This window comes from Drosophila ficusphila, unplaced genomic scaffold, assembly GCF_018152265.1.
Source record: "Drosophila ficusphila isolate 14025-0441.05 unplaced genomic scaffold, ASM1815226v1 contig_414, whole genome shotgun sequence".
NCBI classification, from domain to species: domain Eukaryota; kingdom Metazoa; phylum Arthropoda; class Insecta; order Diptera; family Drosophilidae; genus Drosophila; species Drosophila ficusphila.
The window spans coordinates 19495867-19508277 of NW_025064328.1; the positions used below are offsets into that span (position 1 = coordinate 19495867).

At 46.5% G+C, this 12411-nt stretch overlaps 4 protein-coding genes across 6 annotated transcripts; 2 read left to right on the forward strand and 2 right to left on the reverse strand.

Moving 5' to 3' along the window:
• The first annotated feature begins 26 nt into the window (after positions 1-26).
• Positions 27-5013, forward strand: LOC108094302. Its single transcript, XM_017194818.2, has 5 exons — positions 27-2089; positions 2769-2878; positions 3330-3511; positions 3575-3815; positions 3883-5013. Exons 1-5 carry the CDS (start codon positions 86-88, stop codon positions 4025-4027), a joined length of 2682 nt encoding a protein of 893 aa, XP_017050307.1. The 5' UTR covers positions 27-85; the 3' UTR covers positions 4028-5013.
• Positions 5014-5507: 494 nt separating this feature from the next.
• On the reverse strand, positions 5508-8140 carry LOC108094258 (ras-related protein Rab-2A). 2 transcript variants are annotated; one of them, XR_001771535.2, is made up of 5 exons: positions 7964-8140; positions 7325-7484; positions 6396-6732; positions 6150-6333; positions 5508-5718 (listed from the first exon to the last, which is right to left on the reverse strand). XR_001771535.2 is itself a non-coding variant. In XM_017194723.2 (4 exons), exons 1-4 carry the CDS (start codon positions 8007-8009, stop codon positions 6235-6237), a joined length of 642 nt encoding a protein of 213 aa, XP_017050212.1. In that variant the 5' UTR covers positions 8010-8140; the 3' UTR covers positions 5751-6234. The 2 variants fall into 2 exon arrangements, 1 of the variants encoding a protein (XP_017050212.1); XM_017194723.2 differs by lacking the exon at positions 5508-5718 and having other exon boundaries at positions 5751-6333.
• Positions 8141-8237: 97 nt separating this feature from the next.
• Positions 8238-9607, forward strand: LOC108094256 (MOB kinase activator-like 4). 2 transcript variants are annotated; one of them, XM_017194718.1, is made up of 3 exons: positions 8238-8542; positions 8606-8979; positions 9028-9607. In XM_017194718.1, the coding sequence occupies exons 1-3, from the start codon at positions 8483-8485 to the stop codon at positions 9275-9277; spliced, it is 684 nt and encodes a 227-aa protein (XP_017050207.1). In that variant the 5' UTR covers positions 8238-8482; the 3' UTR covers positions 9278-9607. The 2 variants fall into 2 exon arrangements, with proteins under 2 accessions (XP_017050207.1, XP_017050208.1); XM_017194719.2 differs by having other exon boundaries at positions 8241-8542; positions 9040-9607.
• Positions 9608-9690: 83 nt separating this feature from the next.
• On the reverse strand, positions 9691-12162 carry LOC108094250 (FAD-dependent oxidoreductase domain-containing protein 1). The gene is made up of 2 exons (XM_017194709.1): positions 11931-12162; positions 9691-10942 (listed from the first exon to the last, which is right to left on the reverse strand). Exons 1-2 carry the CDS (start codon positions 12141-12143, stop codon positions 9833-9835), a joined length of 1323 nt encoding a protein of 440 aa, XP_017050198.1. The 5' UTR covers positions 12144-12162; the 3' UTR covers positions 9691-9832.
• Between the last annotated feature and the right edge of the window lie 249 nt (positions 12163-12411).

Here is a 12411-nt window from a genome sequence, read left to right on the forward strand (position 1 = left end):
GAGACAAGAAAGTGCAAATTTTACACCCCTTTTATAGAAGTAGCCGACCCTCTAGAGCGCACCCAACCGCACACAGGACTCCGACATGGCCAAGCTGGCGTCGGACCCGCTGACCTCGAACAACAACAGTTGCGAGGCGGTGAACAACAACCACAGCGGAGGCGCCTCCGACTACCAGGCCCTGCCGCTCACACCCGCGCCGGCCAACACGCCGCTGCACAAGGCCATCAAGCACGACCTCTTCCCGGAGGTCACCTTCTGCAACCTCTCCGTGGAGGAGCTCGCGGATGGAGCCGGGCACAGCCGGGTGGTGCGGAGGAGCGTCGTCGCCCTGGACGAACCAGCGCTCGTCTGCCTGATGAACGGAACCGGAAACGGAAACGGGAACGGGCAGGTGAAGCGCCGCAAGCGTCTCATCTCGAACGAGTCGGGCGACTCGATAGACTCGAGCTCCACGGAGAAGAAGACCCCCAAGATGCCCGACGGCGGGTACGGCTGGGTGGTGGTCTTCGCCTCGCTGGTGGTGTCCCTCATCGCCGACGGACTGAGCTTCTCGTTCGGACTGATCAACGTCGAGCTGCTGGGCTACTTCGGCGAGTCCACCTCGAAGACCGCCTGGATATCCTCGCTCTTCTTCTCCGTGCCCCTGCTGATGGGGCCCATCTGGTCGAACCTGGTGGACAAGTACGGCTGCCGCAAGATGACCATTCTGGGCGGCGTGGTGTCCGCCTTCGGGTTCGCCCTCTCCTCCGTCTGCAACTCGATCGAGATGCTGATGGTGACCTTCGGCATCATCTCGGGCCTGGGCCTGGGCATCGGCTACGTGACCGCCGTGGTGTCCATCGCCTTCTGGTTCGACAAGAAGCGCACCTTCGCCACCGGGATCGGCGCCTCGGGCACCGGCATCGGGACCTTCGTCTACGCCCGCCTCACCTCCTACCTGATGGAGTCGTACGGCTGGCGGGGCGCCACCCTCATCCTGGGCGGCACCATGCTCAACGCCTGCGTGTGCGGCGCCCTGATGCGCGACCCCGACTGGCTGATCGAGGAGAACCGGCTGGAGAGCCGCTCGCAGAGCGTGACCACCTTCTCCAACTCGAGCGTCTGCCTGGAGGAGATCAAGAAGCTGCTGGACACGGGCATCACCAAGGAGGCGGTGCTCGACTCGCTGGTGACCAAGAACAACACGGAGGCCAACCAGCAGATCGACGACCCCCTCGACTCGGCCCTCAAGCGCCACCGCAGCGAGCTCTTCCTGCCCACCTTCCTGAGCACCCAGGAGCTGGACAGCATCTGCGAGGTGAAGAGCCTGAGCCGGCGCTCCCTGCGCCACAAGGAGGGCGCGGAGGCGCCCTCTCGCGAGAACCTCCTCTCCTCGGGAGCGGGCGCCTATCCGCCGTCGACGGCGGTCATCGGCTCGCCAGACGACACCCTGATGGGCGGAATCGCCCTGGAGGCGGCCGAGGAGGCCAAGAAGTCCTACCTGGCCTCCATCGAGACGCTGTCGCCGTCGGAGAAGCGGTCCGCCGGCCCCGGGTCGCCCGTCGGATCGCTGCGCTCCTCGGACGAGGGCTACCTCACGCAGAAGCACGCCAGTTCGCGGTACTCGCTGAACGAGAACCTCTTCATGGCCAAGCACACGACGCCCTCGCTCTCCAACCTGAGGGTGAACGGGCTGCGCCACAACTCGGTGGACATCCTCAGCGAGGACATGCACTGCTACTACTCGAAGGACGAGACCTTCGCCCTGCTGGAGCCGAGCAGGCGCCCGGGGCCCACTGTGATCGCCATTCCGGAGCAGGACCCACCGGCGGCCAACAGCGAGCTGGCCATGCGACGCGCCCGGCTGGACAGCATCACCGGCATAAGGCGGCTCTCGCGCTCCAAGAAGCCCAGCCACCACCGCTCGAACCTGCGCCGGAACATCTCGATCCGGAACTCGAACTTCCTCAAGGACATGCGCATCCATCGCAACTCGATCCACTACCGCGGCGCCATGCTCAACACGCACCGCTACCGCCTGCGCGCCTCCTCCTGTCCAAACATCTACCGCAACTCGATGACCACCATCGCCAAGGAGGAGGAGGATGTGAGTACAGTCCCAGTTACAGTTACAGTCCCAATTTTAGTCCCAGTCTCAGTGACAGTGACCCTTAACCCGACCTTATCGGCCGCTCGCTTGGCGACAGTCCCAGCTGGTTAAGCTCAGTGCTGGTTATCAGCTGGCACTCAGTCCTCTGCACGCTCGCCTGGTTGGTCCACATGGGCAATCCATCCACGGCTGATAAGGCCGGCAATCCGGACCGCGTACTTCCGTGTGAAGGGAACGATTCCATGTGGTATCAGCCCAAAAACATAATTTGTTTGAGACCTTGAAAATTCAATTAGTTGAAACCATTGGAATTAAAATAATAATACAAATTAATCTAATTGTTCTTCCTAATGGGAGGTTTTTTGCAAGAAGTTCAATAAGAGATCTAAGAAAATACAATAAAAATGCCTTGTTAAAATATATTCTTACTATTATGTTATTATAAAAATTTACGTTTTAAAAGCTTTAAAATTCTTCCTGTAACTTTTGTATCAGCCCACAACCTCCCTGCTTATTTGATAATTGATATTGAGATTATTTTTATCGAAAAAAAAACCTTTTTAACTAGCTAAATACTTGAACACCAACAAGGGAAAGAAAAGTTTAGCAAATTTAAGTTTATACTCTTATAGCGTTGTTTTCTGAATAAAGTATTCATTTCACTTTCTCTTGACAGACCTGGTACGACAATTTCGTGGACACCATGAAGTCTATCTTTGACTTTTCCCTCTTTCTGGACATGAAGTTCGCCCTCTTCAATCTTTCAACGTTGTTTTTGTTCATTTGGTGAGTAATTTTTGGCAACAAATAGAAAAACAAAATCGGCGGAAAAACCTATTGGCATTGGCGAAGGTCCCAAGCTGCGCACGAACTGAAGGCGAATGAATCGCTAAAATTAATATATGAATGTGCCAAGCCGTCAGCAGCAAATTTTCAGTTGCCAGACGATGTCGCAAACAGTTTTGGCAGCTCTTTGAAATCGATGGGTAGTTGCACAATGAAATATTGGCCAACCCTAGTAAAACTCCAACTACAACGTTATCGATGGGCCTTGGCAAAGGCCGCCCCAATAGAGCTCAAGATCATGGTTTATCTTACCCCATGTGTGCTGAGTTTAAGAGCTCCATTAGCTCGATAAGGAAACTACATAGTTGAAACCAAATCAAACTCGACCTTGTCGAGATAAGGCTCTCAATTCTAACTAGCTTTTAATACACCCCTTTGGCACGCTCCGCAGGTTTATTATCCCATATCTGTACCTTCCCGAGTACATGAAGCAGTACAAGTACGATGTGAGCGTGAGTGCAGAATTGATATCAGATGTGGGAATCGCCCAGACAGTGGGCATGATAGGACTGGGCTACCTGGGCGATCTGCCCTGGATGAACATCAACATATGCTACTCGCTTTGCATGTTAGGTAAGTGCTGAGAGTTCCTCTCAAGTCCTTTGCAAAGTATAACAATTGCATTGCCAATTTCAGTCTGCGGAGCATCGGTGTTCTTTATGCCCCTGCTGATGACCAGCTACATTGGCCTGATGGTCATGTGCGTTATCTTCGGATTCACGTTCGCCAGCTCCTTCTCGTTTACGCCCAGCATTCTGGTCAGTATTGTTGACTTGGACGATTTCACGTGTGCCTACGGTCTGGTGCTGCTGGTGCAAGGAGTGGGCATGATTGCAGGACCCCCGATTGCGGGCGTTATATACGAGCACACGGGCAGGTGAGTCCGATTCGAAATTGCCTCATAGCCAAGCATTTCTGACCAACCCGATGGGTTCTCCTTGCAGATGGGACGACACCTTTTACTACGCAGGCATATTTATCGCACTCTCCGGCGTCTGTTCATATCTGATCGAGTTCTGCGAGAAGAAAGCTCCTAAGGAGAGTGATAGTGATGTCTTAGAGACTAAAAAAGCTCAACTTTTACACTAGTTTACGTACATTAGATTGATGAATGCCGAAGGTGCACATGGGTCAACTGGAGGTACTACAAACCAGAACTGTAGCCTAATATTGGACTAGCATTAAATGTTAACGAGTTTCTTATGTCAAATGGTGTTGCAGCCATAAAATCAGAGCAGATTTGTAACTGAAACTAAGCCTATTCATAAGAGCTAGCGTGTAAGCCTAAACTTGACTTGACTAATGGTAGCTAAGTATCGATATACACCGTATAAGTACCGCACTACGGCAATTAGTAATCGCATCTTGTAATCACTCTTAGAAAAACTGTTCAATTTCAATCAATATCAATGCAGTGCATCACTGCCAGGTGCAAACGGGTCCCTCAATTGTCTTCTTTACAAAAATTAGAGAAATAGATTTAATTGCCTTACATTTCGTACGAATATTAATTAAAATAAAACAATAACCTACAATCTATGTAACGTATGCAATAACAAGCGACCATTTTCAATCGACCCAAAACTCACAATAAAGTCTTTGGAGCATTTGTTTTTAAACTAACAAAACAATATTTGTACATCAAACGGCACGGATCCGAATAGTTTCCAAATTAAACAAAGCAACTGAGCAAACTAGGCTATACTATATAAATATTGTTGGAAGAAACCCCTGTTTTTGCAGTTTGGCAAAACTTTTTTTAGTAATAACAAATACAAAATTCTGAATATTAAAAAAAAATTATGTAAAATCTTACAAGTTCAAGTATTATTAAAAAAATACAAACATATTCATACAAATAGTTAAAAAAAAGCCTTTAAACTGTCACCACGCTTCAAAAACTGAAGTAAATACGACACTTTAGCCATATAGCCGACCTATAGATAATGAGTAGTTGATGATTCCGATCACACTAGCAAATATGTACATAAACAAAATGAATCACAATTATTATTTACAATTTTCAAAATAACAATTATCTACCTATTTCCAAATAAATAAACATTTCAATGAAATTAATGACAGCTTTTCATTTTTCTGGTGTGTTTTTCTTTTTACTTTGATCAGTAAAAAAAACTATTTTATATTATTATAGTCTTTCCAAACCCAAATTTTCATCCGGACCTGGCCATGGCTTTTTAAAAAAGCTTAAATATTAAACGCTATAGCCATCAAGTTATACCCACAACGATGTCATGCGGACAAAGCATCACTTAGCATCATCAACAAATCATTATGTGGTGACTTTTAACAATTTTATTTGTCCCAAGGTAAGCAACGATGTATTTGAATGTTTAGTATGTATATTTATTATTCTGCATTGTGTTGGGCAAATACAAATATTACAAATAATTTGATTTACGTTTACACTTGTTTCTTTTGTTTCGTCTTAGCTTTTGCCCTTTATTTAATATATAAACTTCGTAAAATACTAAATTGATCATTGAATCGCAGCATTTCCGTGTATCCACTGTTAATGCATGTTGAGTGTGTAAATTATATAATCCCATTCAGCTCACAAGACTTGTATATTTCGTTAAAGTACTTTTTCTTTTCTAATGTATGTATAAATACTAAAGCGGGTTGCACAACAAAATATAGACAAAGCAAATGCGTTAAAAAGGATTTCTGTAATTATGTATGTATGTATGTATATAGAACAGGAGCAGATACCCGTTGCAAAAAGGGGCGTGGCGCAGCGATGCGGGGCTGGACCTCCACTGAAAACGAATCACAATGAAAATTCACATAGTTTGAGTTTAGTTTATATATTACACATCATTTTGTCAAGATCCCAATGTATAACTATCGGTCTTCACACGAAATAACTAGCAAACTAACTTCAATATAAACAAAATACATGCATAAAACATTTACAAATGTTTCAATAAATTTTATAAAATTTAGAAATCACGCACGACGACACATTCACATATACAAAGGTATGTTTTGGTTTATTTCTGATTTCTTCCGTTTGGTTTCTTTTGGTAAATTAAAACGTAGCTGAACAAGGAGTTTTGTTCTCTTGTAGTTGTCTGATCTTTATGGTTTAACATTACGCTTAGTGTTTGATTGCTAGTTTAGTGGTAGCTATGATTACGTGGTTAGTTACGGTTGAGATTGAAAACAAGAAATATGTCCCTCAAACTACCTTCTACTAGTTAGTCACTAAAGTAGCTTTTACAGAAGCGGCTACGTCTCTCCCAGAATTGCAGTCGGGCATCTGCAGTTTACTCCTAGCAGCAGCCACTGTTTGCTGCTCCAGCTGCTCCTCCGGCTCCTGGCAGCGACGGGTTTGTGGGCGAGTGCTGCTGGCCGATCTTGATGCCGTTGGCCTAGAAAAAGCAATAAAGCGTTGATTACAAGAAGTGTGCAGGCGAATTTCAACTTAGCTCACCTCATTGTTTATGTCGAAGACGCCCTCTTGGATCTTTTCATATATCTCCTTGGCCGTGTTTATGAAAGCCTCTTCTACGTTGGCCGCCGTGCGCGCTGATGTCTCCATGAAAACCAGACCGTGCTCGCGGGCGAAGGCCTCGCCCTCCTCCTTCTTCACCTCGCGTCGCGAGTCTAAGTCGCTCTTGTTACCGATCAGCATTATCACCATGTTAGAGTTGGAGTGCTGGCGCGCATCCTCCAGCCAGGTAGTCAGGTGGTTAAAGGTCTCCCGCCGCGTGATGTCGTACACCAGCAGAGCGCCGGCAGCACCGCGGTAGTAGGAGCGTGTAATGGATCTGTTCGAAAAAATGAATTATTATCATGAGTAATTCTCGGTCGGAAAAGGCACATTATCTATCCATCTATCTAACTATTAAACGTGTATGGCGATGCAATTTAGGCGAGGAACAACACGAGCTGATAACAGGTATGGTTTTTAAGATTACCATAATACTCATTGCTGTCCTTGCAATTTCTCGTACAGTAAAATAGCTCAAGTCCCTCAATTTCTATTATTTTTCTGTTTTGTTACATACATATTAATTTGAAATAAAACAGGAATGGAACTAGAAATACTGCTTTTTCAACAACTAAATCATAAAACGAAACCCATTTCATATTTGTGTGGTTAACGTTTGATGCATTTTTCGATTTTGATGTGTTTTGAATATGCTTTACACTATACACTACGTAAGGAAATTATATGTTTACATATATGATTTTTTTCAAGGGTGTCCCGACTTTCGAGTTATACTTTTGTGATTAAACTGGCTTTGATTCAGGCATTATCTTGAGTTCATTTAAAAATCCTGACATTAAGTTAAAAACGGATGTCTGCCTTCAAATTCTTAGTCGGTGAGAAACTCTGAACGAGGCTATTTTGCGTACCTGAATGCCTCCTGGCCAGCCGTGTCCCAGATCTGCAATTTGATCTGCTTGCCGTCGATGGTGATCATGCGTGCTCCGAACTCCACTCCAATGGTCAGGTCGTGCACAGGTTGGAAGCGCTTGTCGGTGAACTGCAGCAGCAGGCAGGACTTGCCCACGCCTGAGGAAAAACCAAAATGTTAGCTGGCGAATGGCCAAAAGTTGGAAAAGCTGAAAAACTGCCAACAGCTGTTGGGCATTCCGAAAAACAGTATGCTGATAAGCCCGTGGCTCTTTGGGGCGGAATCCCTTAGCATTTGGGGGTGGTTGGGTGACTCAGCAGCAGGGTTTGAATGTGTAGGCTGCTCCCCGCACCCCGTTAACTCCCAGTTCAGTAAACGCCTGTATGCGTTGTTATGGTTTTATTGATTTTTCCTTTGGCCACCCGACTCCAGAGATATATTTGTGCGAACGCACAGTCGATCCATTGGCATTTATAAGTTAGTTCTTTTCGTTTGGAGTCCGAATCGGAGCACTGATTGAGAAGCGACCTCTGAGCGAGCGATTGCCTTTGTTTTGTTTTCTAATTACTGATTGTTTCCCTGACAATGGCCAACTTTTCACTTGCCATTTCGCAGAGGAATCGCACTTTCCACTCACCTGTGTCGCCAATGATAATGTATTTGAACAAGTACGCGTAGGACATGTTTGCAGCTTAGTTGGTTACGGCAAGTTGGCTATTGGAAAGTTTCGATCTCGTAATACCACAGATAATACGCAATTCTTGTAAGTTTTCCAATCTGTTCGTATTTATGATGACTGGCTCCCGACAGTGTGACCAGATCGTGGCCAGGGCTGACGGAAATACCGACAACATACCAAAGGCCAATCGAAAGCGATAGCCGACCGCGACTGCCAATCGATAGTCATATGTATGTATGTAGAATTTTGTCAGAAATTTTCTCGCACAAAGCAAAGTGTTTTGGATAAACGCTACTGAATTAACGAGCGATGTGCCAGCGCAAGTAGAGTACCTTCAGCTTACTAAGTGCAGGGAGCCCACTTCCGGAAATTGCAGTGGGGAAGTAATTGCGCTCGAATTCAAGCTCTGCCAGCGATTTTCTCTTCAAGGCGTAGGCACACGCGTTGTGGATCATCGCGTCTCCGAGAAGGTGAAACATGAAGATGGCTGACGGCTCGACCATATTGCGTAGGAACCGACCAGGCACAAAATCCAAGGTGAGCACCATATAGGTCCCCGTTCTCACGAGCTTTTAACGTCAACCCCATTCCGCCTTGCAGGACTTCTGTCGCTGGCCCGACGAGCCCCTGGAGGAGATGGACAGCACACTGGCGGTGCAGCAGTACATCCAGCAGCTGATCAAGCGCGACCCGAGCAATGTTGAGCTCATCCTGACGATGCCCGAGGCGCAGGACGAGGGCGTGTGGAAGTACGAGCACCTGCGCCAGTTTTGCATGGAGTTGAATGGCCTGGCTGTGAGGCTGCAGAAGGAGTGCTCCCCTTCGACGTGCACCCAGATGACGGCCACCGACCAGTGGATTTTCCTGTGCGCCGCCCATAAGACGCCCAAGGAGTGCCCGGCCATTGACTACACACGCCACACGCTGGACGGGGCCGCTTGTTTGCTGAACAGCAACAAGTACTTCCCGAGCAGGTATGGACGATGTGCGACTGGCTGCAACTAGCCACATAATAAGCAAAGTGTCTCCCACAGGGTGTCCATCAAGGAGTCGTCGGTGACCAAGCTGGGCTCCGTGTGCCGGCGCGTGTACCGAATCTTCTCGCACGCCTATTTTCATCATCGTCGCATTTTCGACGAGTTCGAGGCCGAGACGTATCTGTGCCACCGATTCACGCATTTCGTCACAAAATACAATCTTATGTCAAAGGAGAATCTGATCGTGCCTATCAACGTGGGCGAGAACGCTGCCCCGGGCGAGAGCGAAGCCTAGGCGCTCGCAGTTCAGTCAGAATCACATGGAACACTCATTCAACGTACATCTATTTATATTTATCAATAGCTTGCAGCCAGGGTTAGATCGCCCTGACAAAGACAAACGGACGGAGCGAACCCGATTCGAATGCAGATCTTGTATGTAGTTTAGATGTCAGATACACATAGAGCTACATAACGATTACTAAGTAACAAGGGCAGATCCAGATATATGCAGGCCCCTCCACCCCGCTCGCCCCATCTGATCCTAAGTCAGCAATTATTCCGCAAGTTATATTACGATTATGTTTAACTCCTTATTTTAAATAAATTATATGTAGACACACTACCTTCTTGTGGCCGAACCCACAGCAGATGCCCCCAAAACCAAACCCCTCTTGACGACTTGCAGCCAAAACACCAAAAAAGCTGTACGTGACTAAAACGTGAACTTTACTATACAAAATTACTATATACACAACAGAAATTGCAATAAAAGAAGTACATACACACAAAAAGGCTCTGTTAATACCGTTTACGAAAGCAAGACTAAGAATTGGTAGAGGGACGGCAATCAAACAATATTCACCTCAAACATGGGCTGCTTGTTCACCAGGCGCTCAAAACCGAGACGAGACAGATCTAGTGTGCTGAACTTGCCGTCCAGAATCAGCTCGGAAATGGCTCGACCTACGGCCGGGGTCTGTTGGATGCCATGGCCGCTGAAGCCGGCTGCTATTAAGAGATTGCTGTAGTGAGGGTGCCGGCCGATGATGCCGTTCGCATCGAATGTGTTGTGATCGTAGTAGCCCGCCCAGCTGCTCTGAATCTTCACCGACTCGAAGGCCGGCACTCGGCTCGCCAGTGTGGGCCATACATCCGACTCAAAGTAGCCGTGATCCACGTCCAGAGTTTCGCACTCCGGCTCCTCGTCTTCGCTCGGACTGCGGCCGCAGAGGAAGTTCCCACAGAGGCCGTCGCGTCGGAAATAGGTACCATCCGGGTCGACAGTCAGAGGCGTGGCCACGCCCGGGCAGTTCCGGCCCTGAGTGCTGAACACATAGACGTACCGTTTGCGTGGCTCCACTGGCAGTGCCACCGTCAAGGAACTTTCTTTCGCATCCGGATCTCCGATGCCTGCAAGACGCGCCACCTGTCCCGAATAGGCTCCCGCGGCCAGGACGCAGGTGTCAAATCTAACAGTGCGCTGCACTCCGTCTCCGGCGTCGACCAAAGCCGCAGAAAGTGCGCCAGAGGCATTCCTTTCGAAACCCACCACAGAACCGTTGGCGAAATTGGCACCCAGGGCACGGGCCTTCTTCTTGTACCCCATCAGCAGGGCCCACGGGTCAAACCAACCCTCCTTGTCGATCCCATGACATCCCAGCTCAACGCCCTCGGTCGACAGCCAGGGAAATCGCCGGCGCAGCGCCACCGGACCAAGCAATTCGTTTCTGGCTCCCAACTCGTTCTGCAGTTTAGAATTCTGAGCCAGGACATGGGCACCCTTTTCGGAGGCCAGGATCAAGTAGCCGTTTGGCTGGTAGCACAAATCCACGTCTCCCAAGTGTTTCTGCCCGTTCACTATGAAGTCGTATCCGAAGAGTGACATCTCTATGTTCTCGGCCAGGGAAAACTGTTGGCGAACTCCGCCCACAGAGAGCACGGTAGAGGCGCTGGTGTACTACGGAAATCAGTAGCAGAATAAATATTTAAGTTATCTTATTAAATAACTTGCATTGAGAATTTAAATTTAATTTTTAGATAAGGAAACAGAACTGTTATTCCTTTACCTGTTACTTGAAGATTAAAAAGATTGAAGAACGCGTTTTAAACTATAAAATAAAAATACTTTTTACGTCATACAGTCTAACAGAAAATATCGGATAACGTATTGTACAATTTATTTGAAGTTAATGAAATACAAGAGTAAAATTGTAAAAAATTAATTTCAGTATAAAAGCAATATGATCAGCTTAAATACATTAATTGTTTTTTATGGAACGTAAAGAAATGATTATTAAAATTGTTTATTGCCAGGGGTCAACTAATAGTGACATATAACCAACCCAACAAGAAAGGAACAAAGTTTTGGGGCCGAAACCTATATACCCTTGCAGTTAGAAATATATTTTAAGTACTGCAACAGTTTGCTAAATGTCGAGCTAAATGCAGGAATGCATAACAAAATAAATATTATCTCATGTTTCTATTCGTTTTTTTTAATTTTCCGATTGTTTTTATGGCAGCTAAAAACGACCTCAAAATGTGTGTTCCATTAATTTTATATAGGTTTCGCTCTTTTATATTTAAGCTTTTATAGAAAAATAAAAATAATAAATAATAACTTTTTTAAAAAAATAATTTGCATAGAATAATAAGACTTATTTTTTATATCCATCGACTCAGATGGTGAAGCTAACGTAGAATTTTTATACTTTACGCAGTCGAAGGTGCCTTCTTCACTGTGCTGCAAACCAGTGTCTGAAATTATAATAACCTCTGCAAGGGTATACAAAATTGAATTTTCCGACAGCCTACAAAAACACTAGGTTTGCATGATAACAATTTTAAATAGAGTATAGCGCTCTAAGCTTAGAATAAAAATGTGCGCCAACTTCTATAAACGAATTTTAATAATAAAACTTAGGGTTGTGAGATATTGTACTTACGCCTGCATCCCGCTCTACGACCAGCACATTGAGCTTCTTGCCAAGCTGCAGTGTCCGGGATTTTAGCCAGAAAGCTGACGATGCACCCATTCCGCCTCCGCCGATGATCAGGACATCGCAGCTCTGGGAAAGGACATCGCCCTGTGGCTGGACGCTCAGGGATCGAAGATGACGCAGAGCTCCGGATCGTAGAACTTGTCGTAGGCTCAGCATTTTCCATACTAACAGACGACGGGCTGCACATTCGCGCGATGATAAGCGCCATTGAAATCCAGCAGATTAGATTTGTGCAGCTTTTCATAAGTGCGTTGTGTGCACAACAAATTTGTGTGCACAGCAATAAACACAGAATTACAGTAAATCTTGCCTTGGTGATCTCTCCAAAACGTTTAACTATGTTCAGAAACAATGTTTTGTTTTTTATAGAAACCACTCGTGATTCGGAACTGAGAATTTTATTTTAAAACATATTCCAAGGTAA

Excerpts from the sequence above, each read along its gene's own strand:
- LOC108094302 (XM_017194818.2), top strand. The coding sequence starts at position 86 with ATGGCCAAGCTGGCGTCGGACCCGCTGACCTCGAACAACAACAGTTGC. Across the intron at positions 2,090-2,768 it reads TCGCCAAGGAGGAGGAGGAT|ACCTGGTACGACAATTTCGT; the intron begins GTGAGTACAGTC and ends TTCTCTTGACAG. Across the intron at positions 3,512-3,574 it reads CTACTCGCTTTGCATGTTAG|TCTGCGGAGCATCGGTGTTC; the intron begins GTAAGTGCTGAG and ends TGCCAATTTCAG.
- LOC108094258 (XM_017194723.2), bottom strand. The coding sequence starts at position 8,009 with ATGTCCTACGCGTACTTGTTCAAATACATTATCATTGGCGACACAG. Across the intron at positions 6,733-7,324 it reads GCTGGCCAGGAGGCATTCAG|ATCCATTACACGCTCCTACT; the intron begins GTACGCAAAATA and ends TTTTTCGAACAG. Across the intron at positions 6,334-6,395 it reads TCTTCGACATAAACAATGAG|GCCAACGGCATCAAGATCGG; the intron begins GTGAGCTAAGTT and ends TGCTTTTTCTAG.
- LOC108094256 (XM_017194718.1), top strand. The coding sequence starts at position 8,483 with ATGAAGATGGCTGACGGCTCGACCATATTGCGTAGGAACCGACCAGGC. Across the intron at positions 8,543-8,605 it reads GACCAGGCACAAAATCCAAG|GACTTCTGTCGCTGGCCCGA; the intron begins GTGAGCACCATA and ends TCCGCCTTGCAG. Across the intron at positions 8,980-9,027 it reads AACAAGTACTTCCCGAGCAG|TGTCTCCCACAGGGTGTCCA; the intron begins GTATGGACGATG and ends TAATAAGCAAAG.
- LOC108094250 (XM_017194709.1), bottom strand. The coding sequence starts at position 12,143 with ATGCTGAGCCTACGACAAGTTCTACGATCCGGAGCTCTGCGTCATCTT. Across the intron at positions 10,943-11,930 it reads TCGTAGAGCGGGATGCAGGC|TACACCAGCGCCTCTACCGT; the intron begins GTAAGTACAATA and ends TGATTTCCGTAG.